Below are 16,693 nucleotides of genomic sequence, written 5' to 3' on the forward strand. Positions count from 1 at the left end.
CTCAAGAACACTACCTTATAGGACCACTGCGTTTATGACTTTGAGCTCGAGTAATCATTTTCCATTTTAACTTTGAGTATTCGCTGGTATAACTATGACTAGCGGATTTTAGCTACTGCAGAAAATATATTCTCTTAGAGTTTCATTACCAGACCTTTGGACCACACCTTTTGTAACGCTTTATCGATGTCCAAAAATATAGTTGAGAAAATTTCGCTGAATAATTTCTCCATTGCAATTTTTATGAGATGAAAGGGATAATGTTTTTTTGGGAAATTATATGGTTTATTCTTCCTACCAACACGTTCTCAAATACCTTTGTGATTCCGGGTATTTCTTTTTCCCAAAGATAGAAATATGTTTTAGCCTAATGATGAATTAGAGTAGTAAAGATTTACTATATTTTTCCTAGTTAATTTGTTTATTATGTAACTTCTTATCAAGCCAGAAGCTTATTTTATATGTTATTTTTGTTGTATTTATAAACTTCTTTTGTTGTAGCCAATAATATTTTCTCGGATTTAGTAGCTTCTTGTTTACCATCTACATGCATTTCATCGGGATTTTGTTCAAAGTTATTTCCCAAGTATTCAACGGAAGCGTCAACTTTCTGTTGGACTTTTTGCCGTTTTTACTTCGTGTAGTAATCAGTGCATCAATCGTCTTTACGGTGTGATATGAATTTACCAAAATTATTTTTGATAACTAACTAACATAAAAACAATGATACCTGCATAATTAATAAGTATAACTAATTATACTTCACTTCTTACGTAACGGTTCCTGATTATTCAAATATATTTAACGGCATCAAATTTTATTTCTATATAATTTACTTGGCGTTAAAAGCATTTTTTAAGAGGAACCATTAGAAATTTATTGATAAATTTGAAACAAAACAATAACTACTATTTTACTCGTAATAGGTTGGTAACAAAAACGTAGGTTGGTTACTTTCAAACTTTCAAAATGACAATGCGGTTTGGTAGATAAGGCTATGTACACACGAGGGCGTTAGATGTTGCGGTTTTGTTAGACCAAATTCAATCAAACAATGAAGTTTGAACAGTTAACTTGTGTATTGTGGTTATATCGTAGATACAAAACGAGGTAGCAAAGATAGAAAATGTAGTGAACTTCTTTTGATGAACTATTATCTTGAATCCTGTCAAGCAGACTTTTTATGTATGTAACCCCTTTCAATTATCATTAGTTTACCCAGGCACATAACATGAAACACTATTTGACACTCTCGTGTCTTTGTTAGTTATAGATTGTTATTTTCCTGCAGACAATTATTTTTTTTTTGTTTTCTCTTCGTTAATATCTAACCATATTTTCATTTACGGTTTCAAGTTTACGTATACTTGAAGTTGATCTTGGTCTTGGTCTTGGTCTTTGTCTCAAGATCAAGATCAAAACCCCAACTTGTTTCACTTATCACTATAGGCCTTTTTACGAACGTATCCGTCAGTGTATGGCAAATTGAAATTTAGCTGCTCAAAAATTCACTAGTTGTACTTAGTATCCATTCATGATAATGCAAAAGTTCCATCACTACTATTTTACTCTTAATATATTGGTAACAAAATAATTACAACGTAGGCTGGTTGGCCAAAGTTACTTTCAAAATGAGAATGTAGTTTGGTAGATAAGGCTATGTACACACGAGGGCGTTAAATGTTGCGGTTTTACTCGTTCAAATTCAGTGAAACAATCAAGTCTAAAGAGTTAACTTGTTTTTGGTTGTTATATCATAGTTACAAAGCGAGGCAGAGAAGACAGAAAATGTGGTGGTACTTTCATATAAGTATGACTTCTTTTGATGAACTTTTATCTTTAATCCTGTTAAGCAGACTTTTCCAAAGCTGCGTTTTTCTAAACGTGATATAACATCCTCATGTTTGCAAGGCCCAAAAATGACCCGTTCAAGAATCGGTAGATTATATAATCCATTGGATTATTAGCATCATTAGTATTGAACTAGTGTAGTAAATACAATCTTGATCTTGATCTTTTACATCACTATAGGAGATTCTATTTGGAAAACTAATAGAAAGAAGTCTAATTCATTAACCGATAGTTATATATCAAAACTATAGATTATAGCAACATAGATAAAGTAAGAAGCAGGTGTTTTATTTTACTAATTTTGGGCACAATAGAAACGGTATAATGACTTCAGGAAAAGAAAAGATCGTTTTTAAAAACATTTGTGGAAACATTAATATTGTGGACAACACAGTCAGTGGATTGAAGAGATTTTAATCCTTCGAATAAAATTTTTAATGTGAATTGCCAAGATAGTGTGATCATATTTTAAAACTGAAAAATTGTCTGTTCTTATTAAAGACACGAAAAAAACAATTATACTTCAAGCTTATATGATATTTTCTAAATTGCTTGGTACTGCTTACAATGAATAAGAGAAAAACAGAGTATAACAGTTAAAAAGAACTAATTTTCTGATTGTTATGTCCAATATTGTAATAAAAACTTTAATAGCTGCAGCTATTTTTTCATATTTTACTTTCGTTTTGGTGTTAAGCTCATTACAAAAAAAAACGTTCCACATAAGAAACACCATATCAACAAAAATGGTTATTCAAAATAGATTTACGCTTCGTTAAATTTTCACTTATTAGACCTTTCTATAGGTTTGTATTGATTAATCGCCTTGGTTGAGGTGTCTTCTAATTAAATAAAGACCTAAATAGGTCGAACCGTCTATATTTTCCCCTTTTTTAAAATCTGATTTTTAATCAGATTTAAAAGTAAGACTATTTATCAGATATATATTTATAGGATATTTCTTCAATTTCTTAGTTCTTAGACCTTTTGATGTTTTTCTGTTTCTAGATGTTCTTGATTTTAGGCCTTTTCTGTTTCAAAATTAGTTTTTCTTATAATTTTTAAAAGATAGATATAAATTGATGTTTCGACTAATCTTTATCAAAATATGATATTGACAAGGATAATTTGCGTATCTTAATCAATAAATTACCTACATCATGAACATCAAAATAAGAATAAAGTCAAAATAGGAATTTGTTCTAATAAGAAGAATTAATTTTTTCTTCAGTCCTTACATCTCAAATATGTAGCAGTACTTAATCAATCAAATTATTTGTAGGTTTATTAGAATTTACAAAATGGAGTTATAAATTCTACTTAAATAATTTAGGTCTTTTTTATCATTTATAGCTTTTTCGTTCTTATGAATGTGAACCATTTCTAAAAATTCTCTTTTTCGTGTATTAGATTCCATTCCAACAATTTTTGAATCTTCATAATTGAGCTTATGTTTTTTTGATATTTCTCGGTTTGTTAATGCAGTTTTATTATTTTTATCGTATCGAAGACCTTTTAGTCTATTTGCTAAATATTGAGAGGTCTGCCCTATGTAGACAGCGTCTACATTAGATGGTTGATTGCTCACTTTTGAATTGAAAGGAAACAAAGGGATTTACCACAATTAAAATAATTCATCGTTGTTTGAAAATTCACGAATTTGCTACATTCGGAAACTCCTGAGAAAAAATTCATCAGGATTGAATAAAAATATATATAATGAGTGAAAATTACCTTTGTATCATTCAGTATGAAAAAGTAAAATTATTAAAACACATTTACTGCTAATCGTCCACAAAATTGAACCGACACCGAACTATGAACAGTAACTTCGCCGCATGTAATTCATTTATAATTCAAGTAAACCGAGCACATGTTGAAGAAAGCTGAAGAGAGGACAAAACACCCGATAAGATCGCGAACTTGAACTAAAGAACTCTGCATTGGACTGTTTTTTTTTGTCGAACCGCATTTTAAATTCATACCGTTATGTATAAACAAATTACAGACATTTATTCGTTTATTAAAGCGTAAACAAACATTTTACCCGAACGCACGGTCCGCGACAATTTTATGCCATATATGATATTTTAGAAATTTTTTTAATAACAATATTTTGTAAGTAGGTTTAGGTTATCCACTATGAAAGGGGAAGTAAAGAGATTTTTTGTAAGAAGATTCGCTTATAAAAAATAAGCAAATATGATATTTTATTCTACTTTCTTAAGGAGAAGGTAGTAAGAGCAGCTTCACTGTTTGGTTTAGTACCTTCTTTTGATCCACCTTCCATGTTCATATACATCCCTAACCGCTTGCGCCTTTTAATATAGCGTGTACTCTATGTGTCTCTCCAGCGGTACATCTCAAACTCATCCACTTTCATCTAATCTTCTGCTTTCATCGTTTGCAATTCTGCTCCATACAAGGTTATCAGAAATACGAGCTTTATCTTATTGCTGGCAAGTATAATATTATGCTCCTATCTTGTTGCTTAATTTTACTATTCACTAAATACAAACTAATCTTAGTTGCAGTCCAAGGGACTCGAACTAATTTTCTCTGCTATGAGAAATACTAGTATTTGAACTATTTTATTTTGGTGTATGTAACCCCTTTCAATTATCAATAGTTTACCCAGGCACAAAAGATGAAGCACTACTTGACACTATCCTGTCTTTGTTAGTTCCAGATTGTTATTTTCCTGTAGACAATTATTATTTGTGTTTTTTCTTGGTTTATATCTAACCATATTTTTCACTTACGTTTTCAAGTTTACGTATGCTCGATGTTGATCTTGTAGACCTTAGTGGTCTTGGTCTTGGTTTAGTATTTTCTGCAAGATCAAGATCAAAGCCCCAACTTGTCTCGCTCATCACTATAGGTTTTAACTGCTCTAAAAGATACTAGTTTTTGTATCCATTCATAATAATGCAAAGGTTCTATCAAAATAAAGAACATCCTAACTCGTTTATTAGAAAAAATTCAACGCACTATAATGTATTAACGTCTTATAATTATTTTCTTATCATTAACTCAAATAGGGAATCGCCCTTAGCAATATTTTATATTACCTTGGATGAATGTGGCCATTTTGTATTTCAGAATGCTTATCAATTGATTTCTGATTGATAATTTGGTACTTTAATTATTCATGAATAAAGAAAATAAAAACATATTATTACATATTAAGTACAGTTGGAATCATACGAAATAAATTTACGTGTGAACTAGCAGGAAACTAAAAATTAAAAAAAAATTAAGGCAACGTTAATATCACATCTATTATTCTTGGAGATACCTTCGTGTAATTTATATGTGGACCAGTATGTCAAATGTTGGCGCCTAACCCGTTCCAAATTCAAGTATTCCGGTTTTTTCTTTGATTTTAAATTAATGTTGTAGCAGTAAAGTTTGAAATTGATAACAATATTAATAAAAAAGTAAAACAAGCTAAACAACCGCGGTGAACTTTAGAATATTATTACAAATTTACTAAAGAAGGTATAACACGCCATTCAGCCTGTCACGTTTTTCTTCAAATATTTCGAATATTCCTTTGTTCACTTATTGTGGCTCAATAGTCACTCCTATTAAAAAAAAATCGATAAAATTTCATGTCGATTCTAAAACGTCTTCTATCTACATTTTATAACGTCCAATTAAGGTTAAAATCATAGTAAATTTCTGTAAATTTGTAGTGACACTGTTTCTTATATTCGTTGCTAGTTTTTCTAATATATTCTCAACTGTGATTTTTATATAAAGAAAGTGCTTACAAAATTTTAATTCTTTCATAATTACCTTAGTTCCCGTATTTTCTATTAATTTTAGGAAACAGAACGGTAGAATAATATATATTTCTACACGGTTATATGCATTCATTCTTAAGTAATTTCCTTATTATTTTTTTTTTCGTAGTTCTACAGCTACCAGGTTGGAATTAGCTTCAATCAAGGAACGAACCCGTGCACCACTACATCAAAACCATCTTCAACAACTGGGAATTCAGTTGAGAGCTGCAACCATCCCGGATTTCCATACATAAATCCCAACCTTATCTTTAATATATAAATAAATCTGATTTGTTTTCAATTGATAAATGTTTTTATTCGTTATACTTTCTTGGATACGCAGTTAATACGAATTTTATTTCTTCTTGAAATTTATTTATTATTTGCTGAAACCTTTACTAAAATGGTATTTCTGGCGATATTCATACTGAATACACTGTTTACACCACCACTACACCAACCCTCACGATTACATTGTCTGACGCGCGTTTCGATAACCAAGTTATCGTCGTCAGAGACTGAAGGTAAACTGTTCTCGGCAATAAATATCATTTTGGGGATAGTTGGTTTAGTTACTATTAATTTAATTCATAAGATGTTCCAAGCTTTTTCACCTTTTCTTTTATTCACCAATTCAATATTAATTTAATATTAATTGTTCAACCCAACAGAGTTCCATTTATGTATACTTTAATTGAGGCCAACTACCACTTCCTGAGGAAAAGTCTCCAGTTTGGAAGATAAGGTTTCAAAGGATAGATGGAAAGATCGTTGGATTGTTTCTATACATGTAGAATGAGGAATATTCTAGGTTTTGGCCCTGATAAGGGAGGAAGGGAAAATTTTTCGCTGGAGGTTTGGAATTGTGTTGGATTTAGGGGATAGGGTGGTATGGAATGAAATGAAAATATAAAAAAAAATCATTCGACTAAAAAAAACAGCTTTTCGAAAAGTGCAATTAATTTTTCCTTATCTAAGTAGTTGGGTACAGCTCTAGGAAAAATGATCCACAAAGACGATCCATTAGCAGGTTTGTTCCATATACTCGATCCAGTGTTTTACTTTTTAGAATAATTAAATTATCCTGATTTCTAGTTAACATATGGAAAAATTCGACAGAACAGTAGGGAGCACTAAGAAAGGGAAAATTGTGGGTATGATGTAGTGCTTAGTACTTAATATGAATAACCACAGAAAACCTAAAAAACTCAACATCACAATCGTAAAGACTTCTAGAAATATTTGGAAAACGTATTCAGTTATATTCCTTTTTTCAGTTATATTCCAAATGGAAACTGTTCAATAGCCTAGTTCAGTTTATAATTTAAATTCCAACTTTAGTTCAAAATCCGTGTGTGGGTAAATCGTTGATAACTGATCATTAACAATAATTAAACATCTAGAATCTACAATAAAACTACATAAATATCATGGTAAAATTAACACACAAAAAAGTAATAAAAATCATGTTTTAAATTAGCACCAAAAATTGAGCTCAACGTTAGGAAACTGTGATCTAATTTGATTCTAGGTTAGGATCCACACTCAACTGATAGATGATCTACCTGATCTCAGTTCAAAGTTTAAGAGAAGCCCTAATGTAGAGAATAAAACTTTATCCAAATTACTTGGAATCACTTTTAAAGAATTTACAATAAAAACTGAGATATTTGCAGTCTAACGAATAATCTCGAATGTACATGGATTTTAAACTATTTGAAAATTATAAACATAAATATATAAAGTTTCATTAACTGAATTTCCGTATTATGTTCACACCTGAAGGAAAAATATATTTTATTGGAGTAGAAGGCTTCATTATTTGTTTTAACTAGATTACAACGCCTGGGCAGAAATTGTCTGAGCTGATAACTGAAAATTGAAAAAAATCTCATTCCAACGTTTTTATGAAAAAAAAAAAAAAAATTAATTATGGTTAGGATCCACAATCCGCTGATAGATGATCTTAATTCAAAGTTTCTGAGAAACCCTAATGTAGAGAATAAAACTTGCTTGGAATTACTTTCAACGTATATGCAATAAAAACTGAGATATTTGCAGTCTATCGCTTTTCAATTATTTGAAAATTATAAACATAAATATACAACGTTTCATCAAATGAATTTTTGTATTATGTTTAGAGCTCAGGGAAAAATATGTTGGAGTAATAGGCTTTATTATGTATATATAGGAAACACTCCGCCTGGTGTGTTTCGGTGTGGTGGATTGAGTAGCCCACTGGACACAACTGCCGGTCCCAAGCCCGGGTAAAGGAGGAGGGTCAAGTCGATAGGCCAGCCCCCTATCACTTGGAAAAAACTTCTTTTGGCTAAAAATCCGAAAACTAGGCCTCGGAATATGGATGATCAAAATGGAAAACGACAATGGCAACGAAAACGGACTATGATTTGTGGAACATGGAATATACAGGGAATTAGAACGAAGGTAGATGACATTTTACAAGAAATTAAAAAACATAAACTGGACTTTATTGCTCTCTCTGAAACAAAGAAAAAAGGACAAGGTACACAAACACTCGGGGAATATATCCACATATACAGCGGCGTTAACAAAGAAGAACATGCAAAAAGGGGTATATCGCTCCTTATACATGAGAAGTATAAGAAGAACGTCTCCAGCTGGGAAGCAATAAGCGATAGAACAATAAAAGTTAATGTCAATTTAAAAGGCTGCAAAATAACAATAATTGCTACTTATGGACCTAATGAAGACGCACGGGTAGATGAAAAAGAAAAGTATTATGAAACGCTAAATGAGCTAATATCTCAGACAGGTAACGATCGAGAAATCATAATACTGGGAGACCTAAATGCTAGAACTGGCAAAGAAACGAAGCATGAGATAATAGGGCCCTACGGTGAAAATACCAGGAATGATAATGGCTCCAGGTTGATAGATGTCTGTCAACATAACTTACTAAGAATAATGAATGGGTATTTTAAACATAAGGAAATACACACATATACATGGACGCAAATAACTAGAAATCTAAGATCAATAATCGACTATCTTATAATGAAACAAAAAACGAAGATAAAAGTGCACAATGTCAGAGTATATCGATCCGCAGAATGTGGAAGTGACCATCATCTGATAAAAGCTAAGTTAATAATGCCAATAATCAAAGACAACAAACAAAAGAATCAACTGCAAAACAGTAAAGATTTAACAGATATAGATATACCAAACTATAATATAGAAAGCCTTATGAACGAGAGCACAAAATTATTATACCAACAAAGACTGGACCAAAACCTCCCACAGGAGTACGAACAAGAACCAACAGACAATCTTACCAAAGTAGTAATTGACAGCATACACAAAGCAGCCAAAGAAGCCTTAGGATATAAAGAAATGAGAAAGAGAACACGAAATTATTGGTGGACTGAACAACTGCAAAATTTAAAAGAACAAAAACAACGATTGTATCATACCTGGCTAAGCACTAAAAAAGCAGAACATAGGGAACAATATAGTGAAGCTGTATCAAAATTTAAAACCGCTGCGATAGAGGCCAAAAACCTCAGCTGGGAAAATAAATGCAAGGAATTGGATACCTATTTAGGAAGACGCCAATCCAGGGAATCGTGGAGATTTATAGATAATGTTAGATCTGGCAGAAAAGAAAATATCCCAATAGGCACCATATCACCAAATAAATGGCAAGACTATTACCGCTCATTACTCAGAGAACAGAGATCTGAATATAGTAACATGCCGGCTGAAGACATACGGATTACAGGTGAACCAATAAAAATCAACGTAGAAAAAACAAAGAAAGCTATAACACTACTTAAAAATGGGCGCGCTCCTGGTCCAGAGGGAATACCTGCAGAATTAATAAAAGCAGGAACAAATAGGCTGTTTAATATCCTAACAGAAATTATCAATAGACATCTAAATGGAGAACCAATACCGCAAACGTGGAAAGAAGGATGGATCACGTCCATATACAAGAAAGGAAATAAGGAAGACTGCAATAATTATAGGGGCATTACAGTGACTAGTACGCTCAGTAGGTTATACGGAAAAATAATAAAGGAGATCATTTGTGAAGAATATCACCCATACGAATCCGAGGAACAAAACGGCTTCAGAGCAGGTCGATCGACGATAGATAGTATTTTCTGTCTATCACAAATAATCGAAAAGAGAACCGTAAGATCACAAGAAGTGCACCTACTATTGGTAGACTTGAAGAAAGCGTATGACACAGTACCTGTCTCAAAATTATGGGAGGTTCTGGAAAGAACGAGCATAAATACCACTCTAATAAAGGCTATAAAAGAACTATACAGAGACACAACAGCAAAAATAAAAATAGGTAACAAGGTGACAGACGGCTTCAAAACAACCAAAGGCTTGCGACAAGGGTGTTGTTTATCCCCAACTCTGTTCAACATATACATAGATGAAGCCCTAAGAGTTTGGAAGAAAAAATGTAAAGGAATGGGACTAACTATTGGGGAGAGCACCTTGTATACACTGCACTATGCCGATGACCAGGTAGTGGTAGCACAGGAAAAAGAAGATCTGGAGTACATGTCTAGAAAACTTATAGAAGAATACCAAAAATGGGGTCTACAGGTTAGCACGGAGAAGACACAATACATATGTATAGGATCAGAAGATTCACCTGGGGATTTAGATCTAGAGGGAAAAATAATTAAAAACTGTAAGGAATGCATATACCTAGGTGTAAAACTAACAACAACAGGACGAAACGAGGAAACAATTAGGGACAGAATAACCAAAGGAAGAAAAGTAATAAGAGCCCTGAACTCAGTGCTGTGGCAAAAGAATATTAGACCAGAAACAAAAAAGAGAATATACAACGCCATTTTACAACCAATAATTACATATAGCTCCGAGGTTTGGCAACTTACAGAAAAGCAAAAAAATAACTTAAATGCAGTGGAAATGGATTTCTGGAGGAGAGCAGTAAGAATATCTAGAACGGAACATATAAGAAACGAGGAAATAAGAAGACAATTGAAAGTAGAAAGAACTTTAGTAGAAGATATAGAAAAGAAACAGTTGATTTGGTACGGACACGTTAAGAGAATGGGAAGAGAACGACTACCAAGAATAATATTAGAATGGACCCCCACAGAAAAAAGGAAGAGGGGAAGACCACCTAGAACATGGCTACAAGGAATCACTAGAGCAATGTCCGAAAGGAACCTAGCAGTCGACGACTGGCAAGATAAACAGGCCTGGAGATTAGGAACCCAAAGGCGTATAACGCTATAAAAGGGGATATATATATATATATATATATATATATATATATATATGTTTTTTTGATCTCATTACATTGCCTAGGCAGTAAACGCCTAGGCTTAATAAGCTGCTTCTACTACTAGTAAAAACTACTTATACAATATAAATGTTACAATCAGTAACAATCAATTTATTCAAAAAAGTAACTTTCTTGTGATTACTTGTTACTCTTTGTAAATACGATTAAGAAAAAGTTAAAAAATTGATATTTCTCCTTGGTTTTATAATTTGTTTAATATGCCGTACAACAGTTATAATTTTTTTAGGCCAAAAAATAATTCAAGACAATTTTATGGAAAATGTCATTCCATATAGTTTGCGTATAAAACGTTCTCCAAATTTTTGAGATTTTTTCACAAAAATAAGTTTTGGGGTAGTTTTCAATTATTTTCTACCCGCCAAATGCAAAATTTATCCGAAATTCTACAATAAAAAATGAGGGCTTACGTTTTGAATCCTTTTCTTCTTAAAGTTTCATCTTCGGACGAAGGACGGCAACCATCATGACTATTTGTATTTTATTCACAGCTGCTCCAAACAATTAGTTTGATGTAGTTTAAAGTTTGAAGTACTTTAATTTGCGAGCTTTTATGGTAGTCAATAATTCTCTTTGTTTTGCCATTTTGCGTAAAACATATTCATTTGCGATTCTATCTGACCATGATATTCGTAGTGTTCTTCCCAATATCTACATTTCAAAGGCTTCTAGTTTTTTCATGATTGCTTTGTTTAAAGTAGCATTTATAAAATGCACTGCGAGCAATTTCACTTCTTACTTTTATCTCTTCAGTGCTGTCATTTCTCGAATTAATACAAGTCCCCAGATATTTGTATTTCTGTACCAATTTTTAACTGTGTATTATGATCTTGCATTTTCAAGAAATGTGTATCCCATACTGCTCGCTGACTCTTCTTATCTTTTCTGTAATTCTTTAAAGGTCTTCAGTGTCTTCAGCATATCTTATGTTATTAACCCCGCTTCCTCTTTTGCTTGTGCTTGTGCTTTCTGGATAATTACTTCCGAATATATATTAAAAAGTATTGGTGATAATATGCAACCCTGTCTTACTTATTGGACTTTTACAACTTAAAGTATCATTTTGAAGCAAAACGAGAGCACTAAACACTAGTAGTGCAACTCAAAATAAAATCAAAAATAAAACTATACAAAAACTACAGAATAAACCTTCAAAATATATGTATGCCGAAACAAGTACTTGCTAATTTAATTAACTCATTGGTTACGAAAAAATAATTTTGCTGATAATGCATTCACTACTACTAGTATGAATAATGAATGAAAAAAAACTGTCAATATATTAAATTACATAATAAAACGCCAGAAAGCTGGAGAAGTGTTTAGAAAACTTGTTACAGTTTGTTGAAATCGGAAAACTCAAATGTAAATTACACAAAATACGGAAAAGTCTAGTGTCCTTCAAACTTCTGTATGTACTTCCTACTAAGGATTACTTCATTTTCCTTTTACTAGGTACGCTGTAATCGTTTCTTTAGATGTTTCACTTTCATGTCGAAAAACCTGTTATCCCATCCGCTTAATATGATCCAAAAAAAATTGAATATTTCCTTTGAAAATGCAACAAAATCAAGTAACCACATTTTAGATTTAAAATACTTTGTATGATCTATATATTATAACATAATAGATTTCGAGTTTCTAACTGAAGCTCTTCTATAACTCAAAATTGCGTTTATTGATTACCAAGTATTTTTCATTATTATTTAAAATCTCCATTGATCTCTCGTTGTATAAAGATTCATTTTACAAGTACCAATATATAACTGTTCATACCTTCTGTAGATATGATATAAAAAAAGTGCGAACTAAATAAAAAAATAAAAATACCTACTTACTTTCTCGTATTTCAAATGAGTACATAAGAATATTATTATTGAATACTCCAAATCAAGTTCTAGCTTATAACCCGGTTAAAATAAACGTACTTAATCTCACTTTAAATCCTGTTTATCATAAAATAAACAAATATTCCGCAAAAAGTGTGACTGATTTCAAATCCGCGCGCACCTCGTATTTTTGGCAAAAATCGACACTTGCTTCACGGAGTTTCGCTCATCTCATTTACGCAAGAGAGCTGAATACTTACTGGAAACAACTGCAACCATTGCAGAAATATATGAGGTACCTTATAAGACGAAGAACGAGCAAGTAGTTTGTTGAAGAATACCCATTGCCTCCAGTCATTTAATGACCAACATCCGTGTTGAAAAAAATTGGTTTAAAAAACACCTAAATAAGAATGACATGTAATAGAACACGTCGAGGTATTCAAATCGAATATACATTATTTAAACATATATAACTAAAATATGAACCGGCTGCAATTAGTAAAAATAACAAGGATATTTATAATATTAAAAAGAACTGGTTTTTTTATCCTACTTCACACAATTTTTTTTAATCGATCAACCCTTCCACTTTTACAGTTAATTATAACAATTCCCTAAATATTAATTATATTAGTTATAACAATTCAATCGGTTGAGTTATACAGGGTGAATCGTGTAGGGAAAAATAGTATTTGCATCAAGTTTTTACTTCTTACACCTTTTTATATGTTTTTCTTGATTAATCTTTTGATTTTAGGTCTCACTTGAACACGGTATAGAAATAGGTTAAAATTGACGTTTCGATCTATTTTAGTCTCAATCAAATTATGATCCCATCAAATTGATCAAATTATAGATAAAAACAGGGAAATCCTTTATACTACGCAGTTCAATATAGCATTATAGTATTAGAATGGATAGTACCTGAAATTGGTTTGAACAGAGGCACTAAAAACAAGGCAGACGATATAGTAATCCTTTGAACATCCGAAAACGAACTTAAGGAAACATGCAGAGCCTACGAGTCAACGAAGATAAATCTCAGTTCGTCAATACAACTGAACAGAGAAAAGGCAATGATCTTAGAACACGTTCAAAGTTATATATATCTCGGGGTGGTTATCAAGGACGACGGTGACGAGGGAGGAAAACTAAAAGCAAGGATGACGAGGTGAAGTAAACGTTGGGAGCTCTGATGCTATAATAAGATCCCAAAAATCTCCAGAAAGGCGAAGCTGCATCTATACAAAACAATAATAACACCAACAGTAAGCTACGGAGGCGAAACGTGGATTCTTAACAAAGCAGAGGAATAGAAGTTAGATATATGGAAAAGAAAAATACTTAGAAGGATACTAAGCAATAAAAAGCATATATATATTATATATATATATATATAATAAGGAAACAAAACTAATCAAAATAATAAGATCCAAAAGAATGGGTGGGTCAAATACAGAGAATTCCAGATTTTCGAGCAACAAAAAAAAATGATGGACATAGAACAAGGAGGAACAAGAATAAAAGGAATACCAAGGAAAAGATGGTACGCAGATCAAATTATGCATTGACGTTAACAATTTGTATGATTTGTATTAATGAATAGATTGCTTTTTATAAAAAGAGACTTAAACTCAAGAAAATTTATCAAGAAAAAAATAATATTTCCATTAACAACAATAATTTTAAATCTAATCCATACCTAGATATTTAAATTGAAAAAAATGAAATATATTTTTGTTACTAGAACAGTTATTTTTTGAGATAATGATTAGGTATGAACTAGTTTTAGCAAGGACAAATAGTTATGTGAGAGGAGATGTCGCCATACGAATTAGATAAAATAGTTACAATTTACATTTCACTTATTTAACGTATATAGCCTCATAATTTCTATAGAAAAAAAAGTATATTACAAATTTATGAAATACTATACGCTAGTTAATAAGAAAAAAGCAATAACTGACTTCAATTTTATCTAAAACTAATATAACTTTAAGTTGAATTAATCAAATTTAACATGACCACCAGTAATACTTTTACACGTATTTAACTGTTTAGTTAATGAATGTTTGAGTTTAACAGTGTGAGTGTGAGTGAATTTTACTCCCAGATAAACGGCTTCTCTGTGGATCTCGAGCCTTTATTCCCGAGGTCTCAAGTGGAAGTTTTGTGGTTTATGTTTGCGCAAGGAATTCGGATGTTTGAAGACGATGGCTTGAGGGAATTGAGAGTCACCCTTCTTTAACCGCACCAATCCAAAAATTGATTTAGAAGATTTTGGATTTAATATTGAGAGAGCGCATATTTTGGGAGGAAGCGATAAGTGTGGTGTCGTCCGCATACAATTGGACCTTTACTACGGGGTCTTGAGGTACTAGGGCATCGTACGTATAGATGATGTTTAGAAGTGGGACCAGAATAGGCATTAAACTAAGTACCACAACGAGAACTTATAGCTACGGATTCTAGACGTGGGCTTCAAAGTACTGGTACTGGACTCAACACAGTGTTCGTAAGCTAACGTAAACTCGTAGACAACACGCTAGACCGATAGACTGAAATCCTACAGATAACATTGTACAATTACCTTTTCAGTGTTTGCAATAATTTTGGGCTACTCTCAAGATTTGTGTCATTGGGAACTGCACATATAGGATTTTACTATGGGCACAGTATAGGCCCAGACTTAGGCCAAGTATATATAACTTTGGCCTTACCTTGGAAGCCATTATTAGCCCAGACTTGGTGGACTCTGGAATGATGACAATGTCCCTCGGTTGTTTTGCAAGCCTGGAACGGGTCTGATTGGTTGAAAAAATAGATTTTTTTATTGTTAATAAAATTATAGTTTTATGACAAATTTCTATTAATGCACTCTATTAATTAATGTACATAAAAATATTAGTTAAATAATTAAACATATAAAGTAGTAATACTATTTTTTATTAATCTATTCTTTATTGTCTTTTATGCATTATTACTTTTAATGTTAAGATATCTATTATGTATAAGATATTAGAAAAAAACAGAGTTCTGCCAAGCCTGGCTGACTAGAGGATGGCCGAGATCAGGTTACCCAGTGTTCAGCCCGGCTTGGACGACTATAGAATAGCCGAAGTCAAACTATGGACGATAGAGCGAAGGAGTATCTCATATGGGAGAAAACTTGAAAAAGTGTATACGATAAATAACATTTCATAAAATTTCCAGAATATCACTGACGTAGACGAAGGGTAAGGTAGGAATGTAGTAATTGTAGACGAATTAAAGTAGGCCGAGTTTAAAAATTTGAGTTCCTAGATCATTTTTAAAAACTTCAAAACTTCAATAACTTGCGCTGTACAAAAGTGTGAAAAATTGTCCAGGGCATAAATAATATTTAGCGCTTTCCTTAAAAAATTTCCAGATTTTCTTATTATTGTTTATGAAAAGTCGTCCTTATATGCTAAACAAAATTTTTAATCTTAAATGAAATCAGTCATAACACGAAAAGTCAGCATATCTCCTTTTCGAAATATTTTCGTTTGTTTACATTTACATATCCCTCTCTGTCCCCTCTTGATTCAATAATCCAGTATGAATTGAGACAAACTAAACATGAAACTGAACCAGTTATGGACATTAAGTCCATGACTGTGATGTGGATCAAGATCACTGATTTATGTGGCACGAAGCTATAGCTAGCGTATGGGCAAAGCAAATCGCGTCAAGTTTATACAAGTTCTTCAATATCCTTCTCAATAACGCCGAGTAGATTATACTGTTTTCAAACTCTTGTACGAGTGAAAATAAGAATGCCCATATTATTACAATGTACACTGAAAAGGAATACACTTACATTTTGCCTGCGTAAATCAGACCAGACAGATAATTCA

The 16,693-nt window shown here is 32.1% G+C and overlaps 1 protein-coding gene across 1 annotated transcript in view; it reads right to left on the reverse strand.

Moving 5' to 3' along the window:
- Nucleotides 1–16,678, reverse strand: part of LOC130894731 (uncharacterized) — a 39,946-nt gene extending 23,268 nt beyond the window's left edge. Inside the window, exon 1 of the mRNA XM_057801702.1 lies at nucleotides 16,657–16,678. Within this exon, the coding sequence (XP_057657685.1) occupies nucleotides 16,657–16,658 (2 nt within the window). The 5' untranslated portion in view covers nucleotides 16,659–16,678. The remainder of the gene's footprint in view (nucleotides 1–16,656) is intronic.
- Between the last annotated feature and the right edge of the window lie 15 nt (nucleotides 16,679–16,693).

The sequence above is a fragment of the Diorhabda carinulata genome, chromosome 1 (assembly GCF_026250575.1).
Source record: "Diorhabda carinulata isolate Delta chromosome 1, icDioCari1.1, whole genome shotgun sequence".
Lineage (NCBI taxonomy): Eukaryota > Metazoa > Arthropoda > Insecta > Coleoptera > Chrysomelidae > Diorhabda > Diorhabda carinulata.